Source organism: Dermacentor albipictus, chromosome 4 (genome assembly GCF_038994185.2).
Source record: "Dermacentor albipictus isolate Rhodes 1998 colony chromosome 4, USDA_Dalb.pri_finalv2, whole genome shotgun sequence".
Lineage (NCBI taxonomy): Eukaryota > Metazoa > Arthropoda > Arachnida > Ixodida > Ixodidae > Dermacentor > Dermacentor albipictus.
This window is the reverse complement of record NC_091824.1, coordinates 172,453,977-172,474,718: the sequence shown is the minus strand read 5'-3', so window position 1 is coordinate 172,474,718 and position 20,742 is coordinate 172,453,977. Positions and strand designations below refer to the sequence as shown.

At 45.3% G+C, this 20,742-nt stretch overlaps 2 protein-coding genes across 1 annotated transcript in view; one reads left to right on the top strand and one right to left on the bottom strand.

Moving 5' to 3' along the window:
- The window catches only part of bru3 (bruno 3), a 1,518,741-nt gene that overhangs the window by 604,454 nt on the left and 893,545 nt on the right, over positions 1-20,742 (top strand).
- LOC139059413 (uncharacterized) overlaps positions 1-20,742 on the bottom strand; it is a 93,345-nt gene that overhangs the window by 43,864 nt on the left and 28,739 nt on the right. Inside the window, exon 2 of the mRNA XM_070537814.1 lies at positions 1,624-1,910. Coding sequence (XP_070393915.1) covers positions 1,624-1,866 — 243 coding nt within the window. The 5' untranslated portion in view covers positions 1,867-1,910. The remainder of the gene's footprint in view (positions 1-1,623; positions 1,911-20,742) is intronic.

Genomic DNA, 20,742 nt, shown 5'->3' with positions numbered 1-20,742 from the left:
GAAATGCGTCAGTATAACAACGCATTTCTTTGAGATTACAGATCCATGATCCATGACCTAAAAACTAGCGCGGATTAAAACTATACAACTATTGCGCGGATTCGAACATTGACAATATCCAGGTCCAGCAAAGTGTTGTCCAGGAGCTTACTCGACACATGTCCTGCCCCTTCGATTCGACAAGCCAAGTGCAACTGACGCTAGTCCGGAGCACACCACCTTTAGTTCCACTATATATATTTTCACGCTATTTTGGGCTATCCTATCCCCTCTCTACCTCCATCACGGGACCGGCTTTCCACACTTCACACACATACACTTTTTTGTACTTTGACACTCCTATTGCTAATGCATTAAAATACTGTCGACGACTGAGCATTGCTGCTGTGGCGACATGAACAGTAGTGAAAGCCTAGAAGAAATGAAAAGAAAAGAAAAACATAGTTGATCCCTCTTTCAGTGGGGTGGAAGAAGAAGAAACCGGAGGGAGCGGATGCACATCACGTCGGCTTCGTATTGCACGAATATTTTTGTAGCGCAAATCACCAAAAAGCCACCCGCTATCGTACACCATCGGATTGAGCTCGTTCCCAGGAATAAGTGGATACCGAAAACCAGGTGGGATTCACATTTTTCAAGCCTCAACAATTGCCGATCAATTTCTCAATAATGGTAGTCGCCGTAGAGGGGCGCAGCATATCCCAGGAAGAAATTGATATAATCAAGGGATGGAAGGAGGTCAGGGACAGAAGATCAGACCGGCAAACCTCTCAACATCGCGAGAGCACCTTGTCGCCGACGCGGCTCGACAAGCTGAGCTCGTGCAGGAGAACCTCGGTGCGTTCGGTTCCGTGAATGGCAAACTGTGGCGTAACGTCCCACTTTCTTGCACGCGCGGCAGGTAACTTGCTTGGCCGAACAGCCTGCATCGGATGCTATGTGCTAAGTTTATCCACACCGGTAACAATGGACTGTTGTGTCTTGACTGGGTTTGCGAAATTCTTTCCGGGTGCCATGTTGGCCGGCTTCCCCAGATCGCGGCTTTCCTCGATGTTGTCGGGCGCCATCTTGAACCCATTGGGTCGACTATGAAGGTTGGCGAAGGCCGTCATCTTGAGCACCCGAGCGACGAGGGCGATGCTTTGCAAGGTCATCTTGCCGCTGCGTAGAGATGCGATGCATGGCAGGACCGCTGAAAACATGAAGCTCTTTGTGAACTTGCTCGACGCTCCTTCTGATTTCTTCGGCCTCCTCTAGCGTCAAAGAGCATCCTTCGTACAGCAGTCTTTCACGGATTGTTGTAGACGCGACGCCTTGCAGGATCTGGTTTCGGAGGTACTCGTCATGGCAAGCGCCGAATGCGCAACCAGGTGCCAACCAATGTAACGGAGTACATTAATGTCTGGTGTCGGGCTAGTTCGTATATGGCTTTTAGAAATGGTTTTAAGAGCAAAAAATAAGACACGGACAACATTATAAAAGACTGTGCGCCTGTTCGTGTCTTTTATTCTGTTGTCCGTGTTTTTGGCGCCTAAAACAATTTCTGAGAGCTATAGCGATGCATTTTGCGATTACAACGTCCTCTAAACTTTCTCCTGGATCCCGAAAAATAATTTGATGTACCATGCAGTTGGTGCCATCTTCATGGTGCTTCTCAAGTATGCGCAAGATGTCTTGAAAAGTTGTAGTTTCCGGGTCCACTTGCGATGTGAGGTCCCAATACAAACGCTGCCGCGCGAAGCCTAAGTTGGCTAGTGGTTCCTCCTGCCGCCAGTAGGGACGTCTCGAACGAGCGGTTCCACTTTTGCCAAGGTACTGCATGTGTTGACCGGGTGAAGCAAGGAAAGGCGGCGGCGCGAACGCCATGGCGAGAGCGTGGGATGGGGAGGCCGGCGTCGACGCAGACGTTCCTGGCGAAGGAGACAAAGAAGTGGCAGGTGGAATGTCGTCCATCGCAGCTGGAGCAGATAGTGGTAGCAGAAAGGCTTTACCTCGTCGCCCGTGTAGTGACGTGGCGTCGGGACAAGGCCGGCCGAGAGGCAGCCTCTGGTCCTCGTGACTGCGGCGCTCCGCGTCCCGGCCGTTATGGCCGCTGCGTACGAGCCCGCCCCTTGGCCGGCGCCGCCCCGACGCCACGTCGCTACAGGCTGTTTACTTCTGCTCAAGAAACTGCAAACTCACGACTAGAAAATTGTGTTCGGTAAGGCCAATGCTATTTGTCGGTGTGATTCGCGGAGCCTTGCTCTTACTGGCGGAGTAACTTTGCGGCGCTTCTCGCGGTAATCAACGGGTATTGCTTGCAATCTCACGAAACGTGATACAAAGCCGATTCCGTGCATATAAACATCAAAATGTATCTGAAAGCGTCGCCTAACATCTTCAGCACCATTGAAACATAGTACTAAAGCGTTTGCAATATCTTAACGCAACGCCAACAGATTACCTAAAATTACACTTTGTCATCAAGGTCACCTATGTAATCACCCTTTTGCTAAACAGACTGAACAGCGCAGTCATTTGCATCGCAATGAAATTGCAACGGGGATATATAAGTGGGCGTAACAGCACTCAAGCTTTTAAACAAACATAGTATTTCTGTGTCTGTTCATTCGCCGCGAACAGGAAATGCCGCAGCATCAACTTCAAAACATAAACATTGCAGCATACGCACCGCCCATCAATTCATCGCGTCCTCACCCGCTGGCTCCGCCTTTACGTATCGTTCATGCTTGAATGTGTGAAATTTTTAATTTTTTCTTATGAATACACTTATTTTTTTGGTGCTTATATGTTATCTTGCTTTATTGCAGGTGAGTTGACCATCGTGTGCGATTCTGTTATGGTTGTCCAGCGCTCTAAGCGGTAAGTCTTGCATCAATAACAACGTTTGCCACTTTCAATGGCCGCCAGAGGAGCAGCGTGAACTCGAGCGGCTTTAGAGACTAGGAAAACTGCCTTAAAATATTTAGACTTGAGGGGAAGCTTCGTTAACAAACTATAACACGGCAATCAGCACTCGAATATAATTAGAACCCTAATAATAATTGTAAATATTCATCTCATCTATAGGATCTAAAGCGCGCGCTGTTGCTTTGTCTCTGCGTGTAGTAGTTAAGAGAGCCAGTTTAAGGGCGGAGAAGAGGGAAGGAAAGGAAAGTCTCTGAAGCAAACTTGCAGCGCCGTGGTTTTAAAGCGCAACCTTGGTAGAGAAATGGAAGGCGATATAAGCATGCGTGGCCATGATACGCACACGACAAACTGCCTTAAAATATTTAGACTTGTGGGAAAGCTTCGTTAACAAACTATGACACGGCAATCAGCACTCGAATACGAGGAGAGAAATTATTGAGACGTGGAAAATTCCCTTGAAATAAATCTGGTTTGCGAGACAAATGCTTTTATGTATTGAACCTCTTAAAAGATGAGGGGGGAAATATGCGCTCACCGAGAGGGCATCGTCAGCACGAGACCACCACCAGGCACCTTACTGAGATGTGGAGAGCTTCGTGGCCGGAACGAAGCCTCCCCTCTCCGCCGGCCAAGAGGGGAAAAGGCGCTTTCCGATCGCTCAAGGTTGCGCGGACATCGTATATTTCTAGCGTCTAGGAAAAAAGCTTGGGTGCTCCTATCTTAATACATGTAAAAGGAGAATTCGTTTTTCTCGGCAACCACTGCACCAAATTTGACAAGGTTATGTTACATTTAAAAGGAAAACGTAAAATCTAGTGACGGCTGGTTTCGAATTGTTTATTTAAGTCGTCAATTTTTTATTAAAAATTGGCGAAAATCGAAAATTTTCAGAAATCGGAACTATCAAGCTTACAACTCTCTATCTCTGCAACCAAAAATGATACCACAATTCTGTGAATTGCATCTAATAGTGCATCTAAAGCGGACAAGATTGATATGTTACAGAAGAATATAAAAATTTTATAATATGGAAATACAGCTTTTGCAGAAACCTTGTAAACAACGCAACAAATTCACGTAAGGTATCAATTGACATATTTAATGAGTCCGCTTTCAACGATCTAACGGACGCCGTTTTCAGAACCACGATATTTGTTCTTGATGCAGAGCTATTAATACGTAAACTATGTGCCTCTATATTTTCAAACCATCGAATATTGAAAACATATTGAAGAAAATTCAGGCTTTAAATCGAAATTCTGCTTCCAACAGTTACTAGAATTTAACTTCATATTCTTCTGTATATATCAATTTCGTCCGCTGTAGATGTGCTATTAGATGCAATTCACAGAATTGTGCTATCATTTTTGGTTGCAGTTAGAGAGTTGTAAACTTGACAGTTCCGTTGTCATAAAATTTCCTATTTTTGCCAATTTTCAATAAAAAATTGACCTCTTAAATCAAAAATTCGAAACCAACAGTCACTGGATTTCTCGTTTTTCTTTTAAATTCAACAAACCTCGTCAAATTTTGTGCAATGGTTGTCAAAAAGAAAAAAGAATTATCGTTTTACATGTATTTAGACAGGAGCACCCGAGCTAAAGCTTAAGCGCACATGCTAACGGAGGAAATCAACTCTTTAGCTTTAATCTGTAGGTTCTCTTTTTTTAATGTCCCATTTCTGTACTCGCGAAAAAGTGTTGCGTTGGCGCTTCCCCCTTGGCCGTCTCACTGCCGCCCCTTAGTTTGTGGGCGGCGCGTCGACGCCGCCACGACGTTTCCCCAACCGGCCCCCGTCGCAGCATACTTGCCGGCGTGTGCGCGCAGTGGCATGTGCGCCTGCCAGTTCACATGTTGCCAGAGAGGCTAGAATGAGCCAGTATCCTTGAAGATCTGTCCCACGTCGCGCTTCTCTCTGGGCGCGCCTATTCTCACTATTCTTCCCTCGACCAAACATCAACATCGCCTCCATGCTCGTCACATGTCAGCGTCGACGCCTAATAGTCTGCATTCTCATCAACGACTCTCTTATATATATATATATATATATATATATATATATATATATATATATATATATATATATATATATATATATATATATGTATGTATATATATATGTATATATATATATATATATATATATATATATATATATATATTTTTGTCATTTCAGCGTAGCTAGTGGACGATTTAGTGCGTGAGCTTCGCATGATATTATAATTTAGAACTGTGCGAGGCACAAACATAAACATTGTATGAGTTGCACGTTGCATAGAACGAAATAGAGGCACTTACACGCATCGCATTTAGTTTTGTAGCATTTAACTAACCATTTCACGAAAGCGTCGCTTCACACACTTTCCGGCGTGTGCCCGTGGCCTGAATAATTATTTTTCGTAAACCGGCAGTGTATCCACTTGTTCGGCCTTATCTGTTGTTGTAGGTCAATTCTAGTGCCCTGCGGCGTGGGTCGCCCTCTGTTGAGCGATCAATGAAGAAGCGGACTAGCTGAGGGACTCCGTCCCGAACAGAGATGGCGGTAGTGCCGTTGGCGGAGTCTACATCGCGGTTGAAGGGGGGGGGGGGGGGAGGGGCGGTGAGCGAAGCCGCCTGCTGAATCAACTTACGCGGCGCCCGGTACAGCAATAAATAAGTTAAGAATAATAATAAAAGCAACCTATAATTGTGAACAGCAAACGCATGCGTAGAAAATAAACTTGAACGAAACACCATGCAATTCAGACTGAAGCCTTGCATTTTTTACCTAAGAAAGGTTCTCTCGGGAAAGGTAAAAGTGATTGACATTTCTATGCGAGCTGAACTATGCTTGACCGTTAGTGAAGGATAATAATGAGCGCTTCTTAACGAGACATTGCCGCAGAGCAGAAACGATAAAATTTCATGCTGAGGGGAATTTTCTGAATCTGGTCATGGCTATAATAGTAAACATAATATAACCGCAATTTAGTGAACGCGTCATAATGAGGGAAATGATTTGATTATATTGGGAATTTATGTGATCATACATGGAAGGAATTGAGAATGTCAAAACAATCAGAACACATAAAATATAGCTTCACTTGTTTCTTTTTGCTGCGGTAAAGAAATTTTCGTGTTATTTTTTGACAGGACAGCAAATCCACGTATTTTCGAAACGTCATTACAAAGTTATAATGCGCTGCAGATTCTATTGGTCGTACAGAATTCCAACCCCTACCACGTTATTTCCTCTCATAGATTTGAAATCCTTGGTGTGAAGCCTTTGTCAGCATGTTATGCTATGCTGAGGCTTCCCCGTTAGAAGGTTTTCGCACGTTTCCTGTGAGGACGCATGTTTCTTTTAGTACGTTACCGCACGAACAAGAAAAAATTAAATCTTTTATGAGCCACGACCACGATCTGATTATGCGGCACGCCGGAGTTAGGGATTCCGAATAAATGTTGATCCTCTGGAGTTGTTTTCATTGAGCACTCAATACAAAGTACACGAGCATTTTCGCATCGAACCCATGACCCCGAGCTCAGCAGCGCAGTGCCACAGCCACTGAGACGTTGTGAGGCAGTTACTCCTTTAGCGAAACCTTGCAGTCGTAGCTAAGGAAATTGGAATGCCGCCTGGATAGCCTACGCCTGAACCTGAATGCTAATCAGTGGGCTACTGTTTTTCTCCACGCGAAATACCTAGTACACATGTCACTTAAATATCAACTGGAAGGCATTCCACAGCTACAGTCAATCAGGTACCTTGGATTTATATATAACGTATCTCTTAATTGGCGCTGTCACATTTAATATGTTGGGGTAAAAAAAGGAGAGAGAGATAGAGAGAGAGAGAGAGAGAGAAATAGAAGACAGGAAAGGCAGGGAGGTTTACCAGACGCACGCCCGGTTTGCTACCCTGCACTAACGGAAGGGGTAAGGGACGAAGAGAGAGGAGATATAGAGCGCACAGTTTTACCTACGATGGGTATATCGCGCGATCTGAGCAACTGAAGACCAGGTACGAGAATAAAATCCTTTTTAGAGGCATAAGAGATGTACGTTCCTCCGGTATTACAATTCGGCTGTGTTCTTTTATCTGGTACGGCAGAATACAAGCTTCGGCCGCGAGTTCTATTAGAGCGATGTTGAAGTTGAAGTTGAACTTTATTTCACCACCAACAGTACGGTGTGTTTTACACAGAACAGTTGTGGAGTGGAAAGTGGGAAAAAAGCTGCGCTGATGCAGCTTGACAAGCCTCACCTCCCATCCGTACAAGGCAGCAGAACGACAGCACAGCAAAATCCATACAGTCTCAACGTACGATGGAAAAAGAAACAATATAAATAAACAAAACTTGTTCAATAATTGTCAAGTAGACATAATTATATGCACCCTTGGGTACCTAAATGTTCATCAATCATTCACGCACAAAAAAACAAAACCAATGACAAGAAAATTATTGCAAGGTAACGTAACAGTAAGACATACTGTAAACACAAAGGAGTGCTTTATTTCGACAGAATTTTTCTAGGCTTGCAGCGGATTATGTGAACATGTTGAATAGCTCCCTTCCTGAAAGGACATGCAAGTGATTTACTGTAAGCTTGAATGTATTCAGTACGTCTGGAATGGGGAATTTTAACATTTGGAGACAGTAATTCCTTCGTGTTCGGGGAATGTGCCAGTGTTCAGAATTTCTGATGGGACGCAATGAAATGTTCGGCTGTAAATGCGCTAAACCTCTTAAGTTTAGGCTATACCTGCGAATTTCAGACCTCAATGACAATTGATGTTCATAGGCAACACTGAATTTTAAAACCTTAAACTTCATAAATAAATGAGATGTATGATCTCTATAGCCTAAATCTGCAACGGCCCGCAAAGCACACTCCTGAAGCGCACATAACTTTTTCTTTGATGTTTGAGTTCCAGAAGCACAAAGCAACTGGCAGTAGCGTAGGTGGGAACTAAAAAGCGAATTAAAAGCATGAAGCTTCTGGGGAACGGGCAGAAACGACTGACACCTCCTTAGCATACCTACGGCTTTTCTTAGCTTAATTCATAATTCATCAATGTGAGAATCCCACAGCATATGTTGATGAAAGACAATACCTAATGTTTTGACAGTCTCTGAAAGTTCAATTTCAAAATTATTTAGTAGCAGTTTATGCGAGTACTTTTGCAAGCCGTTCCTTTCGCGCGGAAAAGAACGGCCTTGGTTTTAGAGCTGTTGATTTGTAACGAACTACGACAAGACCATTCGGATAATTTGCGTAAAATTTCATTAGCTGCTTAAATCAACTCACCTAGGTTTGCTCCTGTAAAAAATAAGCTCGTGTCATCTGCATAGATAATGTATGTTATTCATCGATCTATGTTTACAATATCATCAATATAAAGGTTAAATAAAAGAGGGCCTAATATACTTCCCTGCTGTACACCACGTTTTATTTTTTGGGGCATAGATATTTCCCTATTTATCGACGCACACTGGTGCCGATCACTAAGATAGCTCCTTATTAAGTCAAGTGTAATGCCTCTGATGCCACAATAGGGCAAATTTTCTAACAATGTTTGGTGATCAATCCTATCAAACGCTTTTGTAAAATCTACGAATACGCCTAGTGTGAGCTTTCTTGCTTCAATGTTGCCTAGTATGACCTTTTCTGATGTAGAAGTGCTGTCTCTGTCGATACACCTGACCTGAAACCGTATTGTGCCGCTGTAATCGCAGAATGCATGTCCAAAAATTTTGAAAGTCTAGTGAACATAATTTTTCCAGAGCCTTTGAAAGTATTGGCAATACCGATATTGGTCTGTAATTACTCATTTAGTTTTTGTCGCCACTTTTGTAAAGTACCGCGACTTTGGCCTTTCTCATACGCTGAGGAAATCACCTGTGTTTAAAACAAGATTATATGTGTGGGTCAAACAAGGTACTACTAAATCGATGACGAAAATAACCGGTTCAATTTTTATGCCGTCAATGTCTTCGCTTTTACTTTTTTTAAGCTTCATAAGAGCATTAGTTACCTCAGATTGTTCTGTGGGGCAAATAAATATCGAGGGTGTTATTGGCATGGGTAAATAACGTAACGCATTCCCATCGTGAGTACTGTCCGATAAAGAACAAAAGTAATCATTAAATTTAGTAGCCAACGCTTTTCCCTTAAATTCATGGTTGTCAAGTTTAATGTCGTTGACGCGGGGTACTTGCTTACGTGAAATATAATTGTGTTCAGGGTTTTCTACATTTGTTTCGTGTCTATGATGCCGTTGAAGATAGTAAAGTAATAATTGCGTTTGGCTTGCCTTAATATTTTGGCAAGATTGCTTCTGTAAGTCTTACACATATTTAGTGCATCTAAATCGCGATTTTTCAAGAACGCCCGGTACAGCCTGTTTTTTGTACGTATCATTTTTAAGCGACTCATTGTTATCCAAGGTTTACGCACACGTTTTGGCTTCGTTTTTTCTTTGTAAAGGAAACATCGTTTATAGAGAGAGGAAAAAAATTCAATGAAACGCTCATATGCGGTATCAGCCGAAGAGCACGCAAGAACCTCGTTCCAACCAGTCGTGACGAGTTCATCTCGGAACTGAGACAGTGCGACCGTGCTGATGTCCTGATATATTATTTTCGCAGTGATGTCTTTTGCCGTATGAGGTGTGTCAGTGACTAAATAAATGGGCAAATGGTCGCTAAGGGTCACATTAATGGTACCAGAAAATAGGTCATCAAGTGATAGGTTGGTAATGAAAAGGTCTATAAGTGTCGCGCTGTTTGCAGTAATACGTGTAGGGGCGGTTATTATATTAGACAAAAATGAGAATCGAAGATTGCAGATAATTCACTTTGCTTAGTAGATTTAACCAGCATATCGATATTTAAGTCACCTCCTAAAATTAAAGTGTATTGATTTGCATTACCATACGAAAAAGCAGCATCGAGACACTTGAAAAACGCGCTCAAATTAACATCAGGTGATCTATACACCACAACAAACAGAAATTTGTCGCATTTTAAACAAATAATTTCGATATCAGCTGTGGACCACGAAAGATGATCTAGGTACTCGCAGCTAATACACAAGTTTACAAACATGCAAACACCGCCACCCCCTTTTCGATTGCCTATTCAAATAAAAAGCCCTGTATTTGTCCAAATGTATAGTGTCATGATCATTGTACCATGTCTCAGTTAGCATCATAACTGAGAAAGAAAACCCAAATTCGTGTAAAAACATACAAAATTCGTCATATTTTCGACGTGCTGACTGCATATTCAAATGCATATAAGTTAAAGGCGATTTACATCTTTCCACAATATCGGAGATCAGAGTGGTCGGACTGATACGTGATACACTCATTGGTGATTTGTATGGGTCAGCATATAAGTACATACAGTTTGATTTATACGCAATATTATGTAAACATGACGCTGCAATAAAGACCTGTATTTATAGATAGCGTACTGCGAAGTTGGGAACAGACAGACGAAGGATATGGCTTTAACAACAAGTTTCATCAGCAGTTACAGAAAAAGATACCGTGATTTATCCTGACGCATGTTACGATGCAAGTAGACATGCAAAGCTTCCAGACAAAAGAAAACGGGTCAACTAAAGAGTAGTACTTCGAAAGTTAGAACACGGAAGATAAAGAAATAAAAAAGCAGTCAGCAACTTCTGCGAAGAGATCAAATGCATGGCGAGAAACGCATGCGCATATTGCCTTCACTCCCACTAGACTATCGGAAAATGAACAGATATGTGTCCGCTTGACACATTTGATAAGATGTGGCGTAGTACCGCCCTTAACAGCTCTCTCAATGCGCAGAACAGTGGTCCGATCCTGCAGCCTTCATAATGGGTTGCGCATTTTATCAACGTCCGCACTGCACGAAATTTTAATTTTTGGAGCGTTGTCCATCAGCCGGGCGAAAATCTTGCCATTTTGTACCTAAACGTATTTCCAACCAGTCACGCGCTTACATGCAGTAGCCTGGCCTAGCAGACGTTTCAGCTCTGGGCACAAGTGTCGGTTAACAAAGAATGGTGCCTGCGAGTCCAAACCCAGGTCAGAACACTTCAGCCGAGCGGCACGCGCTTTCTCGAGAAAGCAATCCCGTTTGTGCCTCCGCACGAACTGGACTACCACATTCTTTGTTCTTGGGTCGTTGGCAGTCGGGACTCTGTGCAAAGACTCGATATCAGCCGCAACAAGCGCAACGCCTATTTTTTTCTCCAATTTTTTTCTCTAATTTTGATTACTGTTTCAGCGAGGTTTTCGGTATCGTGGTACGGGATGTCTTTGAGCTCTACATTTGCATTGCGGGAGTATTGTTCAAGGTGTAGCATCCTGCTCTCGTGATTTTTCACCTGATGAACAAGATCAGCGCAATGTGCCTCTAATTTAGCATTTGACGCCTTAAGTTCCTTGTTGGTAGCCTTTATTTCTTCACAATCAGCATTTACGGAAACCAAAGCGGCCTTATTTCCCTGAGTTCTTTTCGAATATGCCGCTCAATTGTTTCTCTGAAGTCTTTGAATTCAGCCCGGATTTCATGCTTCATTTCATCAAAAAGTGCTCTGATCTCTTTCGCCATGCTTCAACAACAGAAATAGGCAGTAACACACTTGTGGCAGCAACAGCAGCAGCAAAAAGGCAAAAAATCCAGACAACACGCAGGAATTGGGCACCAACTTGCGTGAAAAAAGTGTGGAGCGTTTGAGTCCCGTGAACTCCGCTGCCGCTACCGCTGCCAAGCGAAGGACGGAGACGTTGTTCGGTCAATTTGTAGACTCAGGTTGCGGGGGTTAGGTTCATTGGGTTGTGCTTTGGACTCCCAAAATATGTTGCCAATGTCGTATTATAATTGAAAATTCATCCTGTTACTATTATTTTCATTTTACATGTAATTTCACCTTTCAACAGCGCCTACTTTACAGCACTCATGAACATTGGTTCCCGATTATAACTTGGAATAAATAACCCATTTCTTGGGCATTTCTCCACATTGGGTATGAGATACATTTTTCATGGGCAACAACGAAAGCCAGCAAATTTTCAGCACTTTCCCCCGTATATAATCGCAATTTTACGATATCAAAACAACCTAAGAAAAGCGTTTTCTTTTTGTCCGGGCGCAGTAAACTCATAAGGCACGTGACCAGAATTTTCTTTTGACCGCAGGCTAGTTTCTGATATCGCGCACGCTAGAGCATGATGTGACCACCACGTTATTTGCGTTCATTGGTGTTCCTGTAATTTTCTGATAGCCTCCAATGCGGTACATTGGGACAAACTTCTGCGAGTGTCTTTCTTCATAAAATCCCCTCTGCCGTAATTCCGCATCAGCTAGCCAAACATCTCCAGCATCTCATCAGAGTTCAGTACTTGCCTCTCTTTCTGTAAATAAATTTTAAAGAAAATTGCTCGGCTCTAACATCGAAGATCTCATTGGTTATACTTAGCTCAGCACTTCGAACCCATAATTGGTTAATAATTAAGTGCGCCTAGTTTCGCAACAGTAACATTAGGTTTGCACTGAATGATAAATGTTTCCAATGTTATAACTGCCTTCTGTGTGACGAAGCGAATTACGAAAAAGCGGGATTCTCCACACGCAGCCTTATAGTATAGAAAAGCCAGATTTCAGTGCACTCACTACATGTTCAACACTTCGGAAACCTCGTCCAAGCTGCACATAAACGCTGCTGTATATAATACTCTATAGAACTGGTATCCCAGAAATTCTGTGCCGAAAGCCTGCGTGTTTACAAAGGTTACAAATAACTACGTTGGATTGCTCTTGTGTAGATAGAGACAGAGATAGCGGAAATGAAGGGAGGTTAACCAGACACAAGTCTTCGATTTACGACCCTGCACGGGGGTTAGGGGAAAAATGGATGACGCCTAAGCTTCGCCTTTAAAAGGAAACTTTATCTCGGGCCCAACTCCGATGCTGCCTATTAAAATACATGTACAACGCAGAAACGCTATTTTGGGATAACCACTGGGAGGAATTTTATGAAGTTTGTTGCATTTGAGAGAGAAAGTTGAATTATAGTGACTGTTGGAAGTGGAATTTCGAGTTAGGGCCCGAATTTCTTCAATTTAATTATGAAAGCTCGCTTAGTCTGGAACAGCAGATACAACCTACACCTACTACAGATAGTGCAGTTGTGTAAACTTCATCCTTTAGAGCATCCAAAGCGGACAAATTTAAAATGTTCATTTTTATCTTACGTGAATTTGTTGCATTGTTTACAAGGGTTTTGCAAAAGTTCTAATCACAGGTGAGGGGTCCATTTGAAAGCCGTATATAATACACCAATTTTGTCCGCTTTATATGTGAGATTAGGTGCAATTTACGTAACTGTGAAATCATTTCTCATTGCTGAATTAGAGTGTTGTAAACTTGACAGTTTCGTTTTCTGAAAATTAGCGATTTTCATCAATCTTTATTAAAATATTCACGAAAATCGCGTAGTTTGACCACCGCGGCGCCGATGCACAAACGCGAAGGGGGCGGTCGCGGCATTTCCGGTCGTGCATATTCGCGGCGTCTCTTGGTTGCATGTGTGTGCAGTATGCGCCTTCCCGGTGGCCCACCAGAGGTGTCGTTGCACCGTCGGGATGGTTGTAGCGTTCGCACCCTTTCCGTTTGTGCTTGGACGCCGCGGTGCATGTTCGTGTCGGCCACACGCTTGCGCGTAACCGGCGTTCGTCACGTGAAACATCACTGTAGCTTTTTGAACAGTGTTGGCCGTGATATCGATTGTGGACGCAGTACATGTTGTGCAACACATGCAGTGAACAGAGCGCCCATGCATCAAGGACAGATGTGCTTAGAAAAATTTATTTTAACAAAAGGTGATAAGGACCCTGAGTCACAATGACCACACAGTTTCACCAGGATGATAACATATACGACGTACGACGTAAGCATTGTATACACGCCACGTTTTGAAAGGAGTATCCAAGTCCTCACTCACGAACATATAACCGCATAGTCCCACGGAAACGCAAAGTTACACCGCACCGAGGAGGCGCTAACCGGAGAGGCGCATCGTATGCACTGTTAGGAATGACATGCCGAGGTGGCAACATGCAAGTTTTTGCAGCCAGCTGCAGCTGTGAGCGTGGCGAGCTTCCCCGAAGATACCATGGAAGCCTTCAACACCCGCCGCGGTGACTTTTTTCGTAGGGACCACGAGGTGGCGCGTCAACAACCCCTCGGCGCCGCTATGACTAAACGTGATCGGCGGACCTACCATTGTTAGTGAAATTGCCAACGCCTTCGCGGTTCGACTGAAGCAGGGGGATTTCCTGGAAGGAGATGCCTTGCGGTGCCATTTCACGGGCTTTTGAAGACCCCAGAGAATGGACAGCGGCGGACGCCACTGTGCGAGGTCCGCACTGGAATTTAGAGGCGCCGGCTGGGGTCAGGCGTGACCATCTGGCTACGGGGACCCGCTCAACTCGGGTTCTGGGAACCCAAAGTGTGTGCGTAAGCCCTCCTCCTCCAAAAAAGCAGGTCGACTGCGTTGACGATGATGTCGAACGGTTCGCTCACCCAGAGAACTAGGGACCAATGGAGTGTTTATAAGCAGCTGTTGTCGGCTGCTAGAGTGCGCTCGTCGTCGTGCTCTGTGCTCGTGTTCGTACTCGTGAGCTATGTGCTCGTTTGCTGTATGCTTCGTCTTGCGTGCTCCATCTGGGAGTCACGCTAGACTGTGTAAATGTATCACTTGTTTAAAATGTAAATACTGTAAATACTGTAAATAAACCCTGTTCGCTTATGTTCCTCCCAAGGTCCTCTCTACGTCCTTCAACCCTTACAAATGGCGGCAGCGGCGAGATCGTCCGACAACTCCTACAACTGGTAACGGTGGTGGGACCGACCGACAAATCCTACAGCACGCGTTCGTCACGCGCGCACCCAGGTGCGCAGAACTGCAGCATACATGCTCATTCTAGTAGGCCTTCCGTCTCGCGCGAGTGCATTATTGAACTAATTCAATTTGCTTAGGTAAAGTGCGTCACAAAATTTGTAAAGCACGATTTACACTCAACCTGCAGATATGATAGAATCGGATTGTAATTCGAATATACGATAAAGCATAATTTTGTTACGCTGAAACTCAAACACCAAGCCTTCCGGCTGGCGGTTGTGTGTGCAAAATTTCACACGCGGCCAAGAAAAATACAGACCAACCAGAGGCCAGCAGATTCGGTGTAAAACAAACTACTATATGAATTCCCTAGCTGAGCCCTTTGGAGTCCAAAAACCGCAATAATGGTGTCGCGGTCTTCTGATAGCATATTGAGTCACGTCTATGGTGAAGTATTATCTCTTCCGACAAAGGTCGGTCGTCGAACTTGTTGAGCACAGTGATCAGTGAACGCCTCTGCGCACAATACTGCGGGCACTGTGACGGTGGCCTCTTAACGGCAGTGCTCACATAGAGTCGGTTATTCCTATGTGGGTAGCGTAGCCATTGGTCAGTACTAGGAAGCCGGAGTCGAGGCGAAACCCTCGTTCGCCAACCTTTGTGTGCACAAAGAAGGCGGTGCAACAACTCATTAAAGACAAGAATCAGTGCAAGTAACAGCACACCTTCGCTCTTGTCTTTCGCACGCTGTTGTTAGTCTGCCACAAAAAAAGGCACGGTTTCAACGAAAATTGTGAAGTTTTGGTCTTTAAAGGCATGACGCTTCTAATTTAAGGTATCACTATGTAGGCCGCAAGAAGAACTACTTCCTATGAAAACTATAAATTCGAGACAATCTTCTCTGCTTTCAAGGGAATGGCGCTTTCTTGCAAATCTGGTCTTTTGTAAACTTCTCTGAACGATTGTACGCCATAATTACGTACAAACGTGCGCAGTTTCGACTACTGCGCCTTCAGGCACTCAAAGTATGGCAAATCAACACGACGACTATGCCACATGTGTCTAGCGTAATTGGTGTCGCGACGTACAACCTCATAATTCATTATTGGCCAAACCTCCGGCTATAAAGCTCCTCTGGTTAAGCGGTTCGTATGAAAAGCGCACGGTGAAATCTGGATACTGGCATATCCTATTACCATAGGTGGCCAACACACGACGAGTTGACCTTACCAGTGAAAAACTCTGTAAACTCGACACCAGATGCTGGAGGCGCAGTACGAAAACAGACAACGTTTGTAAACGTTTGCGGCGCACTGCACTGCGCCCACCTGTGGTGGTGCAGGCCAGCTTGTTTCAGGCTCCTTCCGCGAACCGCTACGAGATGGCGGTAAGGGCATGGGGAGCAGGTAAAGCGGAGCAGGCGCTAGGCGCGCGTCTTCGGCCGGTGCGCGCAGTACTGTGGGCAATTACGGCGTGGCTTGTGGAATGGTACGATTTCCACGGCTTGCAATCATTGTCATAGCATGCAAGCATTGGCATGGCAGCATAATTTACTGCGTCATTATCGCGTAAGTCGTAATCCGTATACCTGGCCGTATCACACACATCCTTTGCAGCGCGACGAGACTGCATCAAAATGATCTACATGCTTATATTGAATTTCATGAATACTCATTAAACAGCTTCTCATCGGCTGTGGGTGCACGCTATGTGATAAGTGAATCAAAGAACACTTTGCAGCAAGGGAAAATATACACTTCGACAACGCTTCGGTACGTCGAGGCCTGGCCGGTCAATGTGTAGCGAGAGGTAAAAGGTTCGACTTATTTATATGAGCCGAATTTATGTTTGAGTGGGATTTTCCATAATTATTTTTTTACGTGTCTGGCCTTCATATTGTTATTTGGGAAAACGCATTTCTATGTGAAAAAGAGTAACCTGTACCAATTAAAACCCCCAATATCTCCTAAACATTGAATATTTGAGCGCTGTTCTATACGTGTTTTCAATTCGCGACATGTTGTCTGGCGCGGACAATCTCACTCATGCGGCACATTGCAAATGAGCGAAGTGCAGTGCAACTGTGTCGCTAATCGGGAGATCGCGAGAGGCAGCACATAGGTGACGCGTGGGCGCGAGTCACAGCAGCCGCCGCAAGCAGACCTTCCCTCATGCAGCGCTTTGTTTTCATATATAGTATCGTTGGACGCGGTCGCCGCATGCCATTGGTGAACAGATGACTCGTGATACTCTGGCGCCATATCGTAGCCATCTTTGCTGAAGAGCGGCACAACGCTTTGCTCACGCTTTCGCTTCACCTTCCTCCTCCACTTCCCGCATCATGCTTTCACTGCAGCCTCCTCTGCTGTCGTCCTCGCGCTCTCTTCGCTTTGCTCGTTCGCTCGGTTACGACGACGACGCCGACGCTGAACGCAAGAACGGGCGCTTAACAGCTGCGCTCTAAAAGAAGGAAGGCAGAAATAGCATGGAAAGCCGCAGCGCCAAGAAACGAACTGCGAAGTAAGCTTCATGCATAAAATTTCGCCAAGCGAACTTCACAAAAACGGCTTGATGCAGGCTAGATACCCGACAGAAAACTGGGTATTAAAAGAAAAAATATCACGTGACTATGGCACGTGTGGCTACCCGTGGTAATCACCCATGGTCACTGATGGTTACCTACAATGGTAACTATAGGAGGCTTCCTTGCGCTACAGAGATGTAAGTGAGGCCGAATGTAGCGAATGAATTGATGCACACGCCGCTAGAAATCTTCCAAAGAAGCAGCATTTCTATTGAACATAAGGGCCAGAGGAATTAGAATATGTTATACTTCCTTATATATTCGAAGTTTTCTGAAAAGGTTGAAAATAGCATACTTCAATGAATAAGAAAAAAAAGCTCTTTAAAAGGAGCATTTGTATTCAAGTATCATTTAATACAAAAGAACTGAAAGAATCAATGATTCGTTGACTGTGAAAGAAAAGAAAATTATTGGTTTCACACTGCAAAAAAAAAAGATCAAGAGAGAAAGAGAGACAGAGAGAGAAATGACGGCAATACTGTCGAAATGAAACGCCCCTTAATAATTCATCCACGCGAAGGTTTGATTGATTCTTGCCACTCGTAGAAGTTCGTTCGAGGAAGGTCTCCTCGTGGTTGGGCTTCCCGGTCTCTGATTGGTCGCCCTCTCAGCCACTCAGGAAGAGGCTCGAAAGCAGAAAATTTGCCCACTAGGGTAAATGAAATTTTGTATATTACGATTCCTTTCTTTTCTTTCATTCTTCGCAGGGTGCTTCAAACTCTTCGCGCGCGCCGAAACAATTCCGGCTGCTAAGCGCGTACTCGGTGATGTCTGCGAACAACCGTGCCGAACTCATTCTGAATCAAAAGCAAACGGCGCGTGAAAGCCAACAAAAAGACGATGTCGAAAAGAAAAGAAAAAAAAGAGAAAAAGATGCAATATGAAGCAGAGCGATACGATTCGTGTATATACAAGGACAGAGCTGCGCGCGTAGCTCGATGCAGCAAAAGAGATGAGCAGGCAAGGCCCCAAATCCGCGCGCGCTCTATAGGTTTAGGCGGAGATGGAGGGTGCGACGTTTACCCTAGTGCTTATATCGGTTACTGCGGCAACCGCGCCAGAATTCTCGGGCGTCGCAATTTACGCGCGCGCGCGTTGAGCGGAGGCGATCCGCGCGAGCCGGGGCGACGCATGTGTAATAGTTTACATTTCCATTTCCAAACAGCCATCATTATTCGGCGTCTCCGCTTTTCCGAGCCCCTCCACCTTTTCCCAGATTGAGTCGCGAGCTCAGAACAAAAGTGCTGTTACGCGCGTGTGCATTTTCGGGACTGCGAAAAAAAAAAAAAACAAAACAAGAACAAGAGAGAGCGAAGGGAATTGGAAAATCGCTGCGTGGCTAAGAAGAAGGCTGCTGCTGCTGCTGCTGCTGTTGCTCGCTAAAATAACCCGGGCGGTAGGAGAGGGGCGGGGATCTGCATGCATAAACACGAACGCAACGGCGCCCGGCTCGTTTTGCGTGGCAGAGATCGGGGCCCCGGCTACGACGGCGCCGAGCGCTCCCGAGAGCACGTGCCGAATGATGCCACGGGCCCACAGCAGCCATCGGCTGCACCAGCCGCTTCCGAACGCCCTCGGCCCGAGTTCTGGGCATTCCGATGCGGACGCACGTCGCTGCCGCACAAAGCCGTGCACCAACGCGCCCTGTTCGGCGCGTTTCGCCAGCCTGCGCGCGTGCGTGCGTGCGGGCGCGTGAAGGGGCAGTGGCAGTACAGACGAGCTGCAGGAAAGTAAGGAATGAAAAGTCGGGAATTACGCCGATCTCCGACAGCAGCTCGGTCTTTCAATTTTAGGCAGGCGTGCACGCACGTATTCCTTCAGTTTGCCTTTATTGCCGGCGCCTGTGCTGGAAAAGAGGCAAGGCTGTTCCCCTTGAATCGTTCACGCCGGGTCTACGAATCCGGCGACGTGTGCGTCGAAGGCCTTGCATTGCTTGGTGCTTGTCTTGTACGCAGTCTCGAAGCTTGAGATGCCGCTTAATTTTCGACATATAACGTGTATATTCCTAGGGTCCTTCGTTTTTGGGTAAACTAATAAAATACGCAATGATCGCACCCTCATCAAATTTTATTAGGATCGCGTTAAACGCAATTTCTCTCTCTCTCTCTCTCTCTCTCTCTCTCTCTCTCTCTATATATATATATATATATATATATATATATATATATATATATATATATATATATATATATATATATATATATATACTGCACTTGCATATTATATTACACGAAATTTATCAACAAAAAGGGTACGAACGGGGCCACGACATGGCAATGAAATGTCATTGGATACCTGTCGGAAAAGCCAGCTTAGTCGATCATTCACTGACTACGTCTATCCGCTGCGTCATTGTTGATGTATGCTCACTAAAGAATGAGCCGGGACATACAACGCGAGAGCGAAGCCCCGAGAATAGCATTCAGGCCTACTGGCACGTCGCCGTCGCCCGCTACCCCAGCCTGACGAACGCAGCCCTGACGATGCTACACATTGTGAATGGTAGCTGTGACGTTCAGAAGACGTTTCTCAGTTAGCCTGTATCACAGGCCCGATAATTCAATGATAGACGCGTAAATGCTATGAGGTAAATGATAATGTACACCGACAAGGGCTTGTAAGAAAAGAAAAAGCATCACGCCTCTTGCGAAGCGTTACTGTGTGCACTACTTTAGACCGAAGCTCTTAGGCACCCGTTTCTGCCTTGGGCGTCGGTGTGCCTCGGCGTCCCTGGGCCTCCCTCTGCGTAACCGAGCGAACGAGTAGAGTGAAACATGAGAGCGAACGCCAAACCCAGCGGGTGATGAAAAACGACGATAGCGAAGGGAGCGCGAGGAAGAAAGCAGAGGAGGAGACCACAGTGAAAGCAAGAGGCGGAAAGCGGAGGGAGAGTGTGGAGAAAGGGTGAAGAGAAAAGCATAGTGCCACGCAAGGAGCGCTCTACGGTGGCGACCGCAGGATGACCGGATGCGGCGTATGGAGCTGGTTATTGTGATATCTAGCTTCGAGCCCGTGACTACGGCAAATGTCACGGCCGAGGGGGTTGGGTAGTCCGCGGCGTCGACGTAAGCCACTTGCGAAGCGCCCTCATACCTACTGCCCATTTGCTGTGCCCTTGCAGTGCGCGGCAAGGTGGCCTGATAAGGCTATCAAAGCTGTTTATGAGGACGCTATGCCGTCGTTGTCAGACTTCGTTAAAGAGGGGCCATGTGACCTAGCGGGAGAGGGAAAGAAGAGCTCAACAGGGGGAAAGGGGTTGGTGTGACCCCTTTTCCCCCCGTGAGAAAGCTATGTATCTAATCGCGAAACTTATACGGTTGTCACACGGTGCATTTTTGGGCGATCGAGCCAGATCGGCATCG